At 45.0% G+C, this 16,475-nt stretch overlaps 1 protein-coding gene across 1 annotated transcript in view; it reads left to right on the forward strand.

Annotated features, from left to right (window-relative positions):
- Positions 1-16,473, forward strand: part of herc1 (HECT and RLD domain containing E3 ubiquitin protein ligase family member 1) — a 153,956-nt gene extending 137,483 nt beyond the window's left edge. Inside the window, 4 exon segments of the mRNA XM_083794082.1 lie at positions 3,244-3,496; positions 10,869-11,021; positions 12,705-13,010; positions 13,782-16,473. Of these exon segments, the coding sequence (XP_083650208.1) occupies positions 3,244-3,496; positions 10,869-11,021; positions 12,705-13,010; positions 13,782-13,967 (898 nt within the window). The 3' untranslated portion in view covers positions 13,968-16,473.
- The last annotated feature ends 2 nt before the right edge of the window (positions 16,474-16,475 follow it).

The raw sequence follows: 16,475 nt of genomic DNA on the forward strand, positions 1-16,475 counted from the left end.
AGGGGACCACTGGTTGAAAACCACTGAATTAGAAAAATAAATAAATGGTCCCAGAATCACTGGATTGGACAAAGGAGAGGCACAGCTCTGTTTAATCTGATCATGAAGGCGTGTCTTAACCCATTCAGGACAGGAACCCTTTTGGTGTTTTAAGCATTATGTTATACTTTAGCTATTGAAAAATAGCAGATCTACAAGCTCATAGGACGGCACCGAGTGCCACGCTACGAGCTTGTTGATCTGCTATTTTTGGTGTCCTTGGAACAACATATTTTCAGATGGGGGTCGGCGGCCAAATGCATTCAATATCATTCTGAGGCTCCTTGACATTAAATAGTTTGAGAACAACTGACAGAAAACTGTCAGGATTTAGAAGACATTTGTAGAATCGTCCTCATGTCTAAATGGGTTAAGGCCTTTTCAGGCGGGCAGCGACTGGCGTTCCTTGGTAATTAATTTTCAGTATTTTGGGGGTGAGCGGACAAGTTGAGGGGCGTTGACGCAAGCCCGCGCGGTCCTGTGAAATGGTCACATGCACCCCCACATGTCGCTGATCCAGGCGAGAACGCTTGCGTCACTCACTCCCCGTGCGTGCGTGCGTGAGTGCGTGCGTGCGTGCGTGTGTGCGTGCGTGCGTGCGTGCGTGGGCGGGCGGGCGGGCGTGTGCATAGATATGTGTCTTATGCAACTGCTGCTTCCAGTGATGTAACATTCTCAAGGTCAGCAACACCGATAGCTCCTTTCCAAGACTGCTCACCAAACCGCCCTGGATTTGAATTTCCATATATATATATATATATATATATATATATATATATATATATATATATATATCCTCTGTGAAATTAATGATTATTTTATTAAATGTTTTTTTTGTGGCTTTCTCCTTTATTTTTATATTTTTTATAGAGGGACAAACAGGAAATGGGGAGAGAGATGGGGGGGAGGGGGGAGTCGAACACCGCCAGACAGGTGCCTGGACCGCTGAGCCACAGCCCAGGCCAAAATGAATAATTCTGATAGGCTAAAGACTAATGTCTCCCTTCATCTTAAGCCCTGGGCTACAATTAACGGAAAAAACGGATTATTGCTAAAAATACAAACCTACCGTTAACGGAATTAACGGAATGTCAATCAATGTCAGTTATCGGGGGTTCAACGAAGCAAAAATTAGCATGTTTTCGCTAATTTCGGTAATGTTGGATGTAATTTACCAAAAAACGGACGAAATCTGCGCGATCGTGTGCACGCGCGCCGTCTCTATGTGCGTCGCTGTAAAAAGATTGATATTTTGCTATGTTTTGGGGTTGGTTTGAAGTTAATTTGACTTAGTTATGAAAAAGTTAGCATTAGCTTAGCATCCCGGACAGCCAAGAGAGTGACACGGGGTTAAAGTACTACCGGATGTTATCGATCGTTGAACCGGAAGTGACTTAACCAGATTCGTCTATTTTTGTCAAAAACAGCATAATGGTGCGTTCCCACCATCTGGTGGCAAAACGAGAGAATACATTACCAATGAATACATTACCAAACGATCTGTTCAAACCATCAGATCTTTCTATTAATGTTAAAATGATGAATTAAAAATATGCCAATTTGTTACCTAAACAAGAAAATTGGGATTGGTAGCATTCAGTGATTTGGGTGGTTTGGAAAAACCCCGGTCCACCCCGGTAACAAGATGTGCACATGCACTACAGTGGGGGGGGACACGACAGGCCAACAGCACACACACCAAGGCCCGCCCCCGCTCGATCATGGCGTCATTGGCGGAAGGCCCCTCTCTATCCTGATTGGATGAAGGCAGGCCACCTAGCCAAAAACGAAACCTAAGGTTTGTTGACCCCCAGGGGTTAACTGGGGACAGGGAGGAACTCCTTATATGGTCAGCACACTCTATAGTAGGGATGTAAGAGTGGCTTCGGATTAATAACACAGTTATTTCGGGTCATTTATTAGAACAGCCCGACTTTAGATTAAACAAAACAAAATAATTCATATAGAAGGCTATATTCCGTTGTACAAATGTGCTATGCTATGTGGTGGTGGTTTAAATGTTTGTCCCTGCCGCTCTGATTTCTGATCACCTGCCGTCACCTGCCTCATCACAGAGGGACACCCATAAATCAACGTGACGTCCTCACATTACCATACGACATTACCATAACAATCAGCAGATCATCGTATAAATAATAGCAGCAATAGCAAACAAAATAACTCAACATTTCATAATATCATTTCTCAGGCATAATTCATAGAAAATAAATAATAATAAATAAATAATAAAGCAAATCTACAAATGGCTTCAACAAGGGAGGATTATCAAAAGAAAAAAATATATAAGTTATATTTGAATTAAGTGAAATCACATGATTATACCTTTAACTGTCGTGTGTCTTATGTAAATTAATAATTATTATTTAGTTCCCACTCTTATTCCCACCCGTATTTTTTGTGAAATTTGTCCTCTGCATTTATCCATCCTAGCTATTAGGATCAGTGGGTGCCATCCTAGCTATTGGGAGCAGTGGGTGCCATCCTAGCTATTAGGATCAGTGGGTGCCATCCTAGCTATTAGGAGCAGTGGGTGCCATCCTAGCTATTAGGAGCAGTGGGTGCCATCCTAGCTATTGGGAGCAGTGGGTGCCATCCTAGCTATTAGGAGCAGTGGGTGCCATCCTAGCTATTAGGAGCAGTGGGTGCCATCCTAGCTATTGGGAGCAGTGGGTGCCATCCTAGCTATTGGGAGCAGTGGGTGCCATCCTAGCTATTGGGAGCAGTGGGTGCCATCCTAGCTATTGGGAGCAGTGGGTGCCATCCTAGCTATTAGGAGCAGTGGGTGCCATCCTAGCTATTGGGAGCAGTGGGTGCCATCCTAGCTATTAGGAGCAGTGGGTGCCATCCTAGCTATTAGGAGCAGTGGGTGCCATCCTAGCTATTGGGAGCAGTGGGTGCCATCTTAGCTATTGGGAGCAGTCGGTGCTATTAATAGGGACTTTAAGCAACGACGGCTACAGCAGTCCACTCCGGCAACCGGAAATAACATCTACCTGCTCGCCGTCGCAGCCCGTTTATGTTTGACAGAATTGACACATGCTTGCATAGACGTGTCGTCACCATGGGAACCAAAAAGTGTTGATTTGAGGCTCAAAACCATTAGAAATAACTTTGAGGGACATACAAATATTAAAAACTGTTTTTTTAAATGCATGTTATTTCTGCTTTTTTTAATAAAAAAAGGTTCTTGCTGAATCCGTCGTCGTGTCTGGACGAGCACCTGCTGCAGTTCAAGTTCCTGGGCATCCTGATGGGCGTGGCCATCCGCACCAAGAAGCCTCTGGACCTGCACCTGGCGCCGCTGGTGTGGAAGCAGCTGTGCTGCATCCCCCTAACGCTGGAGGACCTGGAGGAGGTGGACCTGCTCTATGTTCAGACCCTCAACAGCATCCTGCACATCCACGACAGCGGCATCACCGAGGACAACTTCCACGAGGTGAGCTGTGGGAGGAGGAGGAGGAGGAGGAGGGGGAGGAGGAGAAGGAGAAGGAGGAGGAGGGGGGGAGGAGGGGGTGAGGCGGAGGAGGAGGAGGGGGAGGAGGAGGGGGGGGGGGGGGGAGGATGAGGAGGAGGAGGAGGGGGGGGAGGAGGATGAGGAGGAGGAGGAGGAGGAGGAGGAGGGGGGGAGGAGGGGGTGAGGCGGAGGAGGAGGAGGGGGAGGAGGAGGAGGGGGAGGGGGGGGGGGGGGATGAGGAGGAGGAGGAGGAGGGGGGGGAGGAGGATGAGGAGGAGGAGGAGGAGAAGAGGGGGAGGAGGAGGAGGAGGAGGTTGCATGTATGGTCCCCACTGTGGGAGGAGGAGGATGAGGAGGAGGACGAGGCCCCACCCCCACTCCTCCAAGGAAGATTGTTCAGAACAGTATCGTTTAACCCAGTGGTTTTCAACCAGTGGTCCCTTATAGGTCTTTAGCTCTTGAGAGCGTAAAATGAAACCAAATCCATGTCATGGTTTCATTTTACGCTCTCAAGAGTTAAATTATTGTTAAACATCTGCATTCATTAATTTACAAGAAGTCTGCACAATTTACCATTTGTCAGACTTCTGATTGGTCCATGCCATGCTCCGCCCTGGTTCCGCCTTGTTTATGGTGAATTTGGAAAAGACTAAAAACAAACATAGTCACCATGCTGCACCTGAGATGTTCCTTTTTACTGACACCAAGTTTAAAATAAGAATTTAATGCCCAGAATATCAATACGAAGCTGAACTGAAAAACACGTTATTTCAATGGTAGTTTTTTGTCCAACCACGAAACAGCAACCAATGGTTGCGAAGAGGGGCACAACCACGGGCGGGACTTGACAAAGGGTGAAATCAACGTTTAGTTCATCATTCAAAGGGAATTGTCAGAACAACTCAATTGTGGAGACAGAATGGGTACAGGTTTACTAAATATAAAAATACGGCGGATAAAATAACCTCACATACTCCAACCATCAGCAGACACTCATACACATATCCAAACACAAATGTGAGCACTAAGCCAAAGGCCTCGGAGAGAAGAGAAATGAGAAAAATGCTAATTTTGTGGCCAGCCTTTGCCAAGACTTCTAGACCCAGAGCCTTGTTGTGAGCACGTCTGTTTTTAAATTCTTCACATTCAGTGGAAACCAAAACACATTTCCAATGATGTCACGTGCGTGCTGTAAGCGTAATCATGATTATTCCACCCACTAAATGGGACCAGGAGTGGCATCCGGCTACACTACATGTGTTAGACTGTTAAACTGTGATATTACCAACAGACGTTCTACATTTCCAAAAAGGAAATGCATGCCTTTTAATCTAGTCTGACCGTAATAATCAGGCATAAAACACTGTCCGTCTCCACAGGCCATATAAATGAGTGACCAGAGGGTGATATAAAAAGCTGAAGCATGAATTACCTCTGCATCCAACCCTGGATATATCAGGAGAATCTACAGCTTGCATCACCCCCCCCCCCCCCCCCAGCCTGCTGGAGCGGTTCTGAATAAGCACCCTCAGCGCTTCTGTGGCTCTTGTTACGACCACCATAACAACCAGAACGCCAGCAGATAGATAGATACAGGCTTCCACAGAACAGAGGGAGGGAAGCGAGCGTGTGTGTGTGCTGCTAAAGCCCCCCCCCCCCCCCCTACCCTGTCCAAACATCCTCACACAACCCCATGCACTGTAAAAGAACCGCTCACTGTTGTTGATGCAGCATAATATCCTGTCTGCTGGAGAGCTGGCCCAGCTCCCAGACCTCGTAGAGAGAGAGGGAGGGAGGGAGGGATATAGAAGAGAGATAGAGAGCCGCCGTGGCCGTGATGCATGCTCACGGCGCCACGCTACGGGGCGGGCGGGAGGAAGGGGCTGCATCTGTTCCTTTGGCATGAATGAAGGGAGTGTGGGCGGGAGGGAGAGAGAGAGAGTTGCCTCGGGCTCCATTTTCCTCACCGCTAAACCCCTTATCCCTAAATTCTTTGCCTTTTTTTTACTATTTTGCAAAACATTTTTGAATAGGTAAAATGGCCAGTCTACAAGCTCACAACGTGTCAATGTAGATTGGCTAGTTGAACTATTCAGAAATGTTTTTCAAAATGGTGAAAAAAAGGAAAAGTAGTTTAGGGATAAGTCTAAGAGGTTCAGCGGTGACGAAAATGGAGGCCCTTGTCTCTCTCCTTCTCTGCTGGCCGTTGGAGAAAATGGTGAATTGCATCTACGTAGCTGTAGTTTGCACCGAGCAAGTGTTGCTGCCATATCATTTATGATCCTCTAATGCTTGTTGTGGTGCAGTGTTGTTTTTGTCGCCTAAAACCAAGACTGAATTCGTTTTTCTAAATGGAAACTACATGAAAACTAAGCTATGATGACTAAAACTAAATGTCTTGACAATTTCGTCAACAGATAAAAACTAGACACAAATGTTAGGAAGGGACTAGTGGACAAGAGATCCAGTGCAAGTCATTTTAAACTTTGTTCCATGCTGAAAATAGCCGATCTACAAGCTCACAACGCGTCGCACTGCGACATCAGTGATGCTTGTGGAACTCGACTACGTCTCGTTCCTGACCGCATCACTGTCGTGGCAATAATCACGTTAAACCACACCCTCTTGTGTAATATTGCTTAATTATACAATGCACAAGCAAAAAAGTAAATATAAAACACAGGCATGTACTGAACTTAATTCTATTTAAGCCACTATTCAACCTCACAATGTGCTACTGCATCGCAAACCATTGTGAGCTTGTACATTTCAGTATACAATATAAGGCCTGTATTGCACATTATTTATATTGATTAGATTGTTTTCTTTACAAAGCCTATAAAACAAGTCAAATGTCATGACCGTGACAGCCTTATAGCTTCCATTCTATAGAAGAGTCTTAAACATGAATACTAAAATCTACAAAATGGAGCGTTTGTGTCAAAGCAATAAGCTTCTTTCCTCCCCTTGTGGAAAAAACATTCATGGTCACACCACCACAGTCTGTGACAGATCCATGGAGCCAAAAATGTTGACCTGTATTTTGCACACTAATGTAATTAGTGAATTCCGTCTCAAAGTGTAGTCTACTAGTGTTTATATTTGGAAGTCTAGGACACGTGCGCAGGCTGCTAGAAGAGTGTGTACAGATAGAAAGGCTAAACATATAGTTGTGCTCTGTGTCGGCTACTGTTTTTACAGTAACTGGTTAGCTGCTGTATTTGAAGAAAAGGCTAATGTGTTGTTGTAGAACAGTGGTACTCAAACACACAAATGTTTTGTGCCACGGATTTAGTTTAGTACCGCCCCATTGAGGGCTTATGGTAGGGGAAATAGCCAATAATGCACTTTTGCACAAAATAATACCTGGACCTCTTTGTTGGGGACGTAACAACTAAGTAAGAAAGCCTTCTAGTATGAAATTCTCCTTTAAGGAAGTTGCACAGTTTTAATGTCGACATGATGCTATTATGAAAACTGTGTTATTCTTTTCATCGACATGGAGATGCTTCCAGCATAATTATACTCTAACTCAGGGGTCCCCAAACTACGGCCCGCGGGCCGTATACGTTATGTTATGTTACGTATATGTTATCGAAACTGGCAGTCAGGGCCTTTTTGCGCCCCCTAGTGGCGATGGAAGAGTTAAGTAAGAGATTCTGCTCTGATAACTAAGCTGAACTTTACCTGTTAAGATTGTGCACGGCACAACAGAAAGTTAATGTTCAATGGACTTTTTTTCTGTGAAGAACCCAGAGAGGGTAATTTGGTTATTATTTATTTCATAAATAGTGTTATTATATATTTCCTGACTTTATTTTTTCTGTGAAGAACCCAGAGAGGGTCATTTGGTTATTATTTATTTCATAAATAGTGTTATTATATATATTTCCTGACTTTATTTTTTCTGAGAAGAACCCAGAGAGGGTCATTTGGTTATTATTTATTTCACAAATAGTGTTGTTTATTTCCTGACTTTTCTGTGAAGAAGTACGTGCACTATGCAGCCCTGTAGTGCTGCATGTACAGTACAAGCACTATGCAGCCCTGTAGTGCTGCATGTACAGTACAAGCACTATGCAGCCCTGTAGAGCTGCATGTACAGTACAAGCACTATGCAGCCCTGTAGAGCTGCATGTACAGTACAAGCACTATTCAGCCCTGTAGAGCTGCATGTACAGTACAAGCACTATGCAGCCCTGTAGAGCTGCATGTACAGTACAAGCACTATTCAGCCCTGTAGAGCTGCATGTACAGTACAAGCACTATGCAGCCCTGTAGAGCTGCATGTACAGTGCAAGCACTATGCAGCCCTGTAGAGCTGCATGTACAGTACAAGCACTATTCAGCCCTGTAGAGCTGCATGTACAGTACAAGCACTATGCAGCCCTGTAGAGCTGCATGTACAGTACAAGCACTATTCAGCCCTGTAGAGCTGCATGTACAGTACAAGCACTATGCAGCCCTGTAGAGCTGCATGTACAGTACAAGCACTATGCAGCCCTGTAGAGCTGCATGTACAGTACGTGCACTGGTTATTAATATGTGGTTATGTGTGGATTTCTAGAAAACAATAAATGTTTACGTTTAGGCACCCCTGCGATCGTCACACTTTTTCTGTTACAAACTGACCCCGGCCCCCATCAGAGAAGGGAAAGGTTATGTGGCCCTCACAGGAAAAAGTTTGGGGACCCCTGCTCTAACCCAAGTCAAACTGCTCTCTGAGCATCAATTAGTTTTATACTGTGCACTGTGGATGCTGATTGTTAAACCCTTCAATGACACCTGGCACTCCACCGTGCCAGGACCCTCCCACTTGATTGGACATCATTTGACTGATTTTGTCATTGCTGGTGACACACAGTTTCACAAGCTCTCTCTCTCTCTCTCTCTCTCTCTCTCTGTGTTTGTGTGAATTGACCCATTAAAACCGGGAAAGCATGTGTGTCATTTAAGATATTAGTTAGGCGGCTATATAGAGTATAGCACATTGGTTGGCTAATCAAAAATAGCAGATATACAAGATCTCCAAATCTCTGCTTCTTGGGGTCCCTGGAAATTGAGAAGGGGGGATTTTGTGGGTCCTGAATAGGTTTGCAAAGGAGGCTGAAAAACAACCGAAAGACACGCACATCTAAAAACCTTACCAATCATAGCTAGCTGGGTGCCAGAACAAACACAAAGTCATAGATAAAGAACAAAAAGTCTGCACACCAATTTCTGCTCCCAGACATGTATATATTTACTTGAAAGTGGTAACGTTTCGGTCCGAAGCCCTTCCTCAGCAACACTAGTTTTAATAAGGGAAAATTTGCTTTTATGTGACAAAGTTTCCCAAGGGAATTGTGTTGGAACAAATTTATATTATAAATTTGCTCCAACCCAACTCCCTTGGGAAACTTTGTGACAGCTGCTGAAAGTTGGGGTACCATTAAAACTCATCCCTGGCTAAGGACTCCTTTAACGTCTTTTTAATGAGATCCCACTCCGCCAACGACGCCTTTAACATGTTAATTAGCGCTGTAATTAATGATAAAACTATAAAGTTGTGCAAGTGGCTGGGGCCGAATTTAGCCCAAGGAGTGCTTTTCATGCAAAACTAATGATTGCAATGGATTCAGCATCATGAAAACGCCCTAGTTTGACATGTCACATGCTACTTAAAGCGCAAATAACATTGATTTTAAAACTGCTTTTAATATTTAATATCATATTGTCTATGTCCCTCAAAGTTATTTCTAATGGTTTGAGCCTCAATCACCACTCTGATATAACCAGTCCTTGTCATTTCTTTCTGGACTTTGAAAGCAGTTTTAGATGCAGTACCACAATGTCCTGAGGTGGTGGGGGTGCTGATATGCAGATTATTTAATATTTGAGTCATTATAATACTGATGCTAGATAAAACCAGGCTTGTTTCCATTACATGCCAACTTGGAAAATCAACAATGGTGGACATTGAAAACAAAGTGGAAATGCAAATTTGGAACTGAAGACTAAAGAAGAGGAGGAATTATACAAAGTAGGGTGACATTGATGACATCACGATGAGACCAAAATCAGTTGAGCTGTTCCTGAGAGCAATTTCCATTAAAGCACCTGTATGATATGAAAGCCTGATTGTTCAAAATTGGTTATTTGTGGGGATAGAAAACACATATGGGAGCCCCAAAAACACAAAATAAATGGAAAAAGTTGAATTTTATGTTATAGGTCCTTTAAAGCATAATGAAATGTTGGGAATTTTGCCTTATATTGGTTGGTAATGGTACCCCAACTTTCAGCAGCTGTCACAAGGTTTCCCAAGGGAGTTGGGTTGAAACAAATGTACAGTATGTGATTGTAGACACCTTCATGAACACATTTTGTGGAGAAAGCTAGTGGTAAGCATTTTTTTGGCAGATTTGCCGTACACTTCGCTAACTTTCTCGAACTATTTTCTCGTTTCAATGGGTTCATTTTCTACTGGTTACGTTTGTGGAGGTTTACTTTGTAGTACCTCCTAAACCTCCTTGGACTACCTTTCTTCAAAATTGTCATGGTACGTTGCAGGCAAATTATAGGAAATAAAACGATGCAAATCCAAATTCACGACATCTACAGTGATGTTCAGGTACCTGTAAGATACCGTGGGTGTAAGAACTACAGAGACAAGGCAATGCATTTGTACATTTGATCCACAATGATCTCTCTAAAAAATCTCAACCCTCAAACTGTCTACCTCCACCACCTCCTCTCCTTCAAACTGTCTAACTCCACCACCTCCTCTCCCTCAAACTGTCTAACTCCACCACCTCCTCTCCCTCAAACTGTATAACTCCACCACCTCCTCTCCCTCAAACTGTCTAACTCCACCACCTCCTCTCCCTCAAACTGTCTAACTCCACCACCTCCTCTCCCTCAAACTGTATAACTCCACCACCTCCTCTCCCTCAAACTGTCTAACTCCACCACCTCCTCTCCCTCAAACTGTATAACTCCACCACCTCCTCTCCTTCAAACTGTCTAACTCCACCACCTCCTCTCCTTCAAACTGTCTAACTCCACCACCTCCTCTCCCTCAAACTGTCTAACTCCACCACCTCCTCTCCCTCAAACTGTATAACTCCACCACCTCCTCTCCCTCAAACTGTCTAACTCCACCACCTCCTCTCCCTCAAACTGTCTAACTCCACCACCTCCTCTCCCTCAAACTGTCTAACTCCACCACCTCCTCTCCCTCAAACTGTCTAACTCCACCACCTCCTCTCCCCCTCTCATGCAAGTCATTGACAATATATAAAGTCACAACACCACTATTGCTTTGTTTTACAAATATTCTTCATTTCCTGAAAAAATTACGTTTTCTTCCCAGATGATCCCTCTGGACTCCTTCGTGGGGCAGAGTGCAGATGGAAAGATGGTTCCCATCATCCCGGGAGGAAGCAGTATCCCCCTGACCTTCAACAACAGGAAGGAATATGTGGACCGGGGCATCGAGTACAGGCTGCATGAAATCGATCGTCAAGTAAGTCCTCATTTCTACGTCCGCCGCTCACTGACATGAACGCTTCTTCAAGCTGACAAGGTGACGAAATTACATCGCCGTCAGCTTGAAGAGCTCTCGTCGCCAACCATAGATTGAGTTTCAATCAAACAAATTTCATTATGATCTGCAACTATCAAAGCGGCCTCTGTCTCAATGTAGCTACACTAATACATAGTCTGGATTTTCGGTGGTGAGGTGACCACCGAACTGTCTACAACATGACGTCACGAGCCGCGGTGAAGAGCAAACCACCGCCACCGCTCCAGCCCTTCTCTCTGTTTTTACCATAGACTGTAAAAAATATGGACAAAGCGTTCCCCGGGTCTAACATGAACGTAAAATGAAGCCTGAAATCCCTTGCATTCTAATGCACTGTAAATCGCCATCTTTCTAGATCCGTTTTGGACCAGCTGGCCATTGGCTGGCTCCGTTTTGGACCAGCTGGCCATTGGCTGGCCCAGACAACGAGGCGGGACTTCCCCCCTTCTTCTCCGTTGGTTTTTCTTTTGACTCGAGTGGGAGGGGAATCCCGATCATAGACTGTAACGGTAGCCACGCCCCTCAGAACATACACGACTTTATGGTATTTTTTTTTAATTAATGGGACCATAATTTTCCAAAAAGAATATTATGACATTAGAAATTAGACTTTAAACTAGTGACTGGAAGAAGAAAGTATTCATGACCATGTTTATTAAGGTAATACAGTCTAGGTGAAGTTGGGCCAAAATACATGGGCCTCTATGGAGCTATGGGGCTTTTTGGGTCCAGTCCAGCGCCACAACAGGCCATTATATGAACTACCGATTTCAAATGAGGCTTCACGAAATATCTGGCTGACTGCCCCCCTGGTTTTTACTCACCACCGCTCAATGTTATTTCAGCTCCGGTGGTCACCTCACCACCGAAAATCCAGACTATGAATAGGCCTTTAGTATCAACTAAAGGGCTTGATTTAATTCACCTCAAATTAACAAATTATATTAACTAACATATGCTAGTGGTCCAGACTGAGCTTCAAACTCACGTCTGATTCATTGCAACGTATGTATGAGTGAGCAGACAGGTGTATGAGTGAGTAGACAGGTTTATGAGTGAGTAGACAGGTGTATGAGTGAGCAGACAGGTGTATGAGTGAGCAGACAGGTGTATGAGTGAGCAGACAGGTGTATGAGTGAGCAGACAGGTGTATGAGTGAGCAGACAGGTGTATGACTGAGTGAGCAGACAGGTGTATGTATGAGTGAGCAGACAGGTGTATGTATGAATGAGCAGACAGGTGTATGTATGAGTGAGCAGACAGGTTTATGTATGAGTGAGCAGACAGGTGTATGAGTGAGCAGACAGGTGTATATATGAGTGAGCAGACAGGTGTATGAGTGAGCAGACAGGTGTATGTATGAGTGAGCAGACAGGTTTATGTATGAGTGAGCAGACAGGTGTATGAGTGAGCAGACAGGTGTATGAGTGAGCAGACAGGTGTATATATGAGTGAGCAGACAGGTGTATGAGTGAGCAGACAGGTGTATGTATGAGTAAGCAGACAGGTGTATGAGTGAGCAGACAGGTGTATGTATCAGTGAGCAGACAGGTGTATGAGTGAGCAGACAACTGTTAATAAATATTTCAATCAATCAATCAAAAGTTCTTGGTCTCTTATTAGGTGGCGGCGGTGCGTGAGGGAATGTCCTGGATCGTGCCCGTCCCCTTGCTGTCCCTGCTGACGGCCAAGCAGCTGGAGCAGATGGTGTGTGGCATGCCGGAGATCTGCTGCGACGTCCTGAAGAAGGTGGTGCGCTACCGCGAGGTGGACGAGCAGCACGCGCTGGTGCAGTGGTTCTGGCAGACGCTGGACGACTTCTCCAACGAGGAGCGCGTGCTCTTCATGCGCTTCGTGTCTGGGCGTTCGCGGCTGCCCGCCAACACGGCCGACATCTCCCAGAGGTTTCAGATCATGAAGGTGGACAGGGTGAGTAGAGAGTCTGACACTCGGAGGTTTCAGATCATGAAGGTGGACAGGGTGAGTAGAGAGTCTGACACTCGGAGGTTTCAGATCATGAAGGTGGACAGGGTGAGTAGAGAGTCTGACACTCGGAGGTTTCAGATCATGAAGGTGGACAGGGTGAGTAGAGAGTCTACTGTCTGACACTCGGAGGTTTCAGATCATGAAGGTGGACAGGGTTAGTATAGAGCTTAGAGTATATATTAATAGAGACGGCACCGGATTTCTGCTTCCATGTGTGTTGTACACTGCCCTTCATTTTCTTTCTAATTATTAATGAATTAGAAGAAGAGAAAAAGTCCTCCCAGACGTGTTTCTAACTGTGTGTGTGTGTGTGTGTGTGTGTGTGTGTGTGTGTGTGTGTGTGTGTGTGTGTGTGTGTGTGTGTGTGTGTGTGTGTGTGTGTGTGTGTGTGTGTGTGTGTGTGTGTGTGTGTGTGTGCGTACGACAGCCTGCCCACCTCCCAGACGTGTTTCTAACTGTGTGTGTGTGTGTGTTCTTTCACAGCCGTACGACAGCCTGCCCACCTCCCAGACGTGTTTCTAACTGTGTGTGTGTGTGTGTGTGTGTGTGTTCTTTCACAGCCGTACGACAGCCTGCCCACCTCCCAGACGTGTTTCTAACTGTGTGTGTGTGTGTGTGTGTGTGTGTTCTTTCACAGCCGTACGACAGCCTGCCCACCTCCCAGACGTGTTTCTAACTGTGTGTGTGTGTGTGTGTGTGTGTGTTCTTTCACAGCCGTACGACAGCCTGCCCACCTCCCAGACGTGTTTCTTCCAGCTGCGTCTGCCGCCCTACTCCAGCCAGGCCGTCATGGCCGAGAGGCTTCGCTACGCCATCAACAACTGCCGCTCCATCGACATGGACAACTACATGCTCTCTCGCAACGTGGACAACGCAGAGGGCTCCGACACAGACTACTGACCACGTCACACCGACTGACTGACTGGCTGAAGTACCTAAACCCAGAACCACTGGGATAGATTGATTGTGGATTGTAACCCCGCCCAGCAATGACTGGCTTTGACGGGGGGACTCACTGGACATGGCGTATCACACAACGGTGCACATAAATATCACGCATGAAAACGGAAACAGGCCAGCACTCAATAATAATAATAATAATGTCCTTTATATGAAGTTTATTCGCGTCGCCGAGCTATAAAAACACACGATCACGCTTCTTCCGTCCAAGCCTTGCTAGACGGGGAAAGGACATGGGCGGTTCGGTTCAGCGTGAGCACCACCAAAAGTTCTGCCTGTTCTCAGAAACATCTTTTATTCTCACTGCACAGCTTTACACGTTTGAAAAGGTGGTAATTGCTTTTTTTTGCATCCATACATCCATGCATCTCTCCTTTAGCTAAAGAGTGCTGGGGTTGCGCCCGCAAAAATAGCAGATCTACAAGCTTGTAGATCTGCTATTTTCTTCCAAAAGTGCCCTCTTTATATGGGATTTCAGCCCCTGCCCCTCTAACACTCTCTGCACGTCCCTGCCAATAGTCTCTTGCAACATGACTCACCCCTCATATCTGGCCTGGTTCAGCAGCCAACCGGTTGGGTTAGTATACTAAAGAAAGAGTCAGCCTAACTGTACATGGCACACATGAGGCTACATAACAAAATAATCAACAGCCTCTCATATCTTACGTTTTTATATTGGACCAATAATTATCCTCCAGGAGATTAATAAGTCATCAATCAGCCTCTCCAAACTGTAGATGTTTCAACAAACGTTTGAAAGCGATTTGCTGCCCGCACAATGTTTACAATGGACAACAGTACTTTGACACAACCTCAAGTGTTGAGAGTGTCTTCTCCCTCATGATTCGCTGTCCACGTCCAAGTGTCCATGTCGTCTCTCTCATGATTCGCTGTTCCTCCCATCTTTTTGTTGAGCCTCTGACTGGACCACGGACGGACTTGCCCCGGGAACTGCACTTCATAATTTTTGCAAAGGTGCATGTTGCTACGAATGTGCTGCATCACCACGTGTTGATTGCTTGTAGATCTATTATTTTTTTGCATGTGACAACCTCCTTACTACCGTATATGCCCTTGGCTGGGCTCCTCTACGCAGCTTAGTGGACACACAATAACACTCATAAAAACGTTGAAGAGAAGACAGATAATAATTTGTAACGTAGCGTTACTTGGATCAGTAATGCGTCACCTACTCATTACTGGGGAAATTACTAACATCACATTTAGGGATGTCCCTATCACGTTTCTTTGGCTCCCGATTTTGATTATGAGTATCTACCCTGATCTTTATATTTTTTTATAGAACAATTATGCTATATCACAAACCACAATATCACATGATTGCCGCCCCAACACACCAACACACAAATTTTCTCCGGAAAGGGAGGTGATATAACCACAAATTGGCGTCGTCATTACGAGCTTTGGAACGGCGTTCCCCGAACCTTCTTTTCTCAGAGCCTGTGCACCTCCAGGAGATTCCACGTCTATAGTTTGGAAAGACTTTCCGAACAGGTCGATTTTCAGAAGTCAGAAGGAAGTATATGTATAGCACTTTAGCCTGACATAGCGCTATATCAGTCTGAAGAAAGGGAAGAGGAAAATGAATGGAATGTGCAGAGTACAGATTCTTGAGGTTTGCATCGTGGTCTCTGGGTTTTTAGACGGACACAAGACTGGAAACGAGAAGAAAACTGCGGCTTTGCATCACTCGGCAAGGCAAATTAAACTTCATAAAATGGCATTGTTTGAATGCTGGCCTTTTGTCCTGTTTTCATTGAAGTCCTGTTTGGCCGTGCACCTACAAGCCATCTTCAATGGCTGCGAGCACTGTGGTTTCTGCACACCCACACACACCACCAATGGAAAGAAAAAATGAAAACCCAGAACTGCGGTGTCGTGACCTGCGGCGTCGTGACCTGCGGCGTCGTGACCTGCTCACGGCGTACTCCAGAGCAGCACTTTGTACATCCTTCCTGTGTTCTCTCAAAGCATAACCCATCCCGTGTTTTTTAATTTCACGTTGCCGCATATTAGCATTTTTTTTTAAACACAGCGATCCACGCTAGTGGTTCTCAAACCTTTTTAATTTCAACGACCCCTATAACTCTTGAGAGGGTTCAAAATGGACCCTCAAGAGTTTAACCCCCGTCAAGGACCCCCCACTTTGAGAACCGCTGATCCACGCGAGCATTAGCCATTATTTGTTTTTTTTCTTAACTCCACATCCCATTTTCAGGGTTTCAGCATGGAGATATGTTTATTAAATGTGTATAGAATATTCAAGCAAGTGGTGGAAAAGAAAAGACAATTGTACATTGTGTATAATGCTTCGTTAGGGAAACGTTTTACATAATATGCATATTTATTTTGTTTTAATTTCTAAAAATTGCTGAGTTTCCTAAAGCATACGAAAAGAAACACAAATAAATGCTCCACAAATTGATG

The sequence above is a fragment of the Protomyctophum parallelum genome, assembly GCF_964188405.1.
Source record: "Protomyctophum parallelum genome assembly, chromosome: 2".
NCBI classification, from domain to species: domain Eukaryota; kingdom Metazoa; phylum Chordata; class Actinopteri; order Myctophiformes; family Myctophidae; genus Protomyctophum; species Protomyctophum parallelum.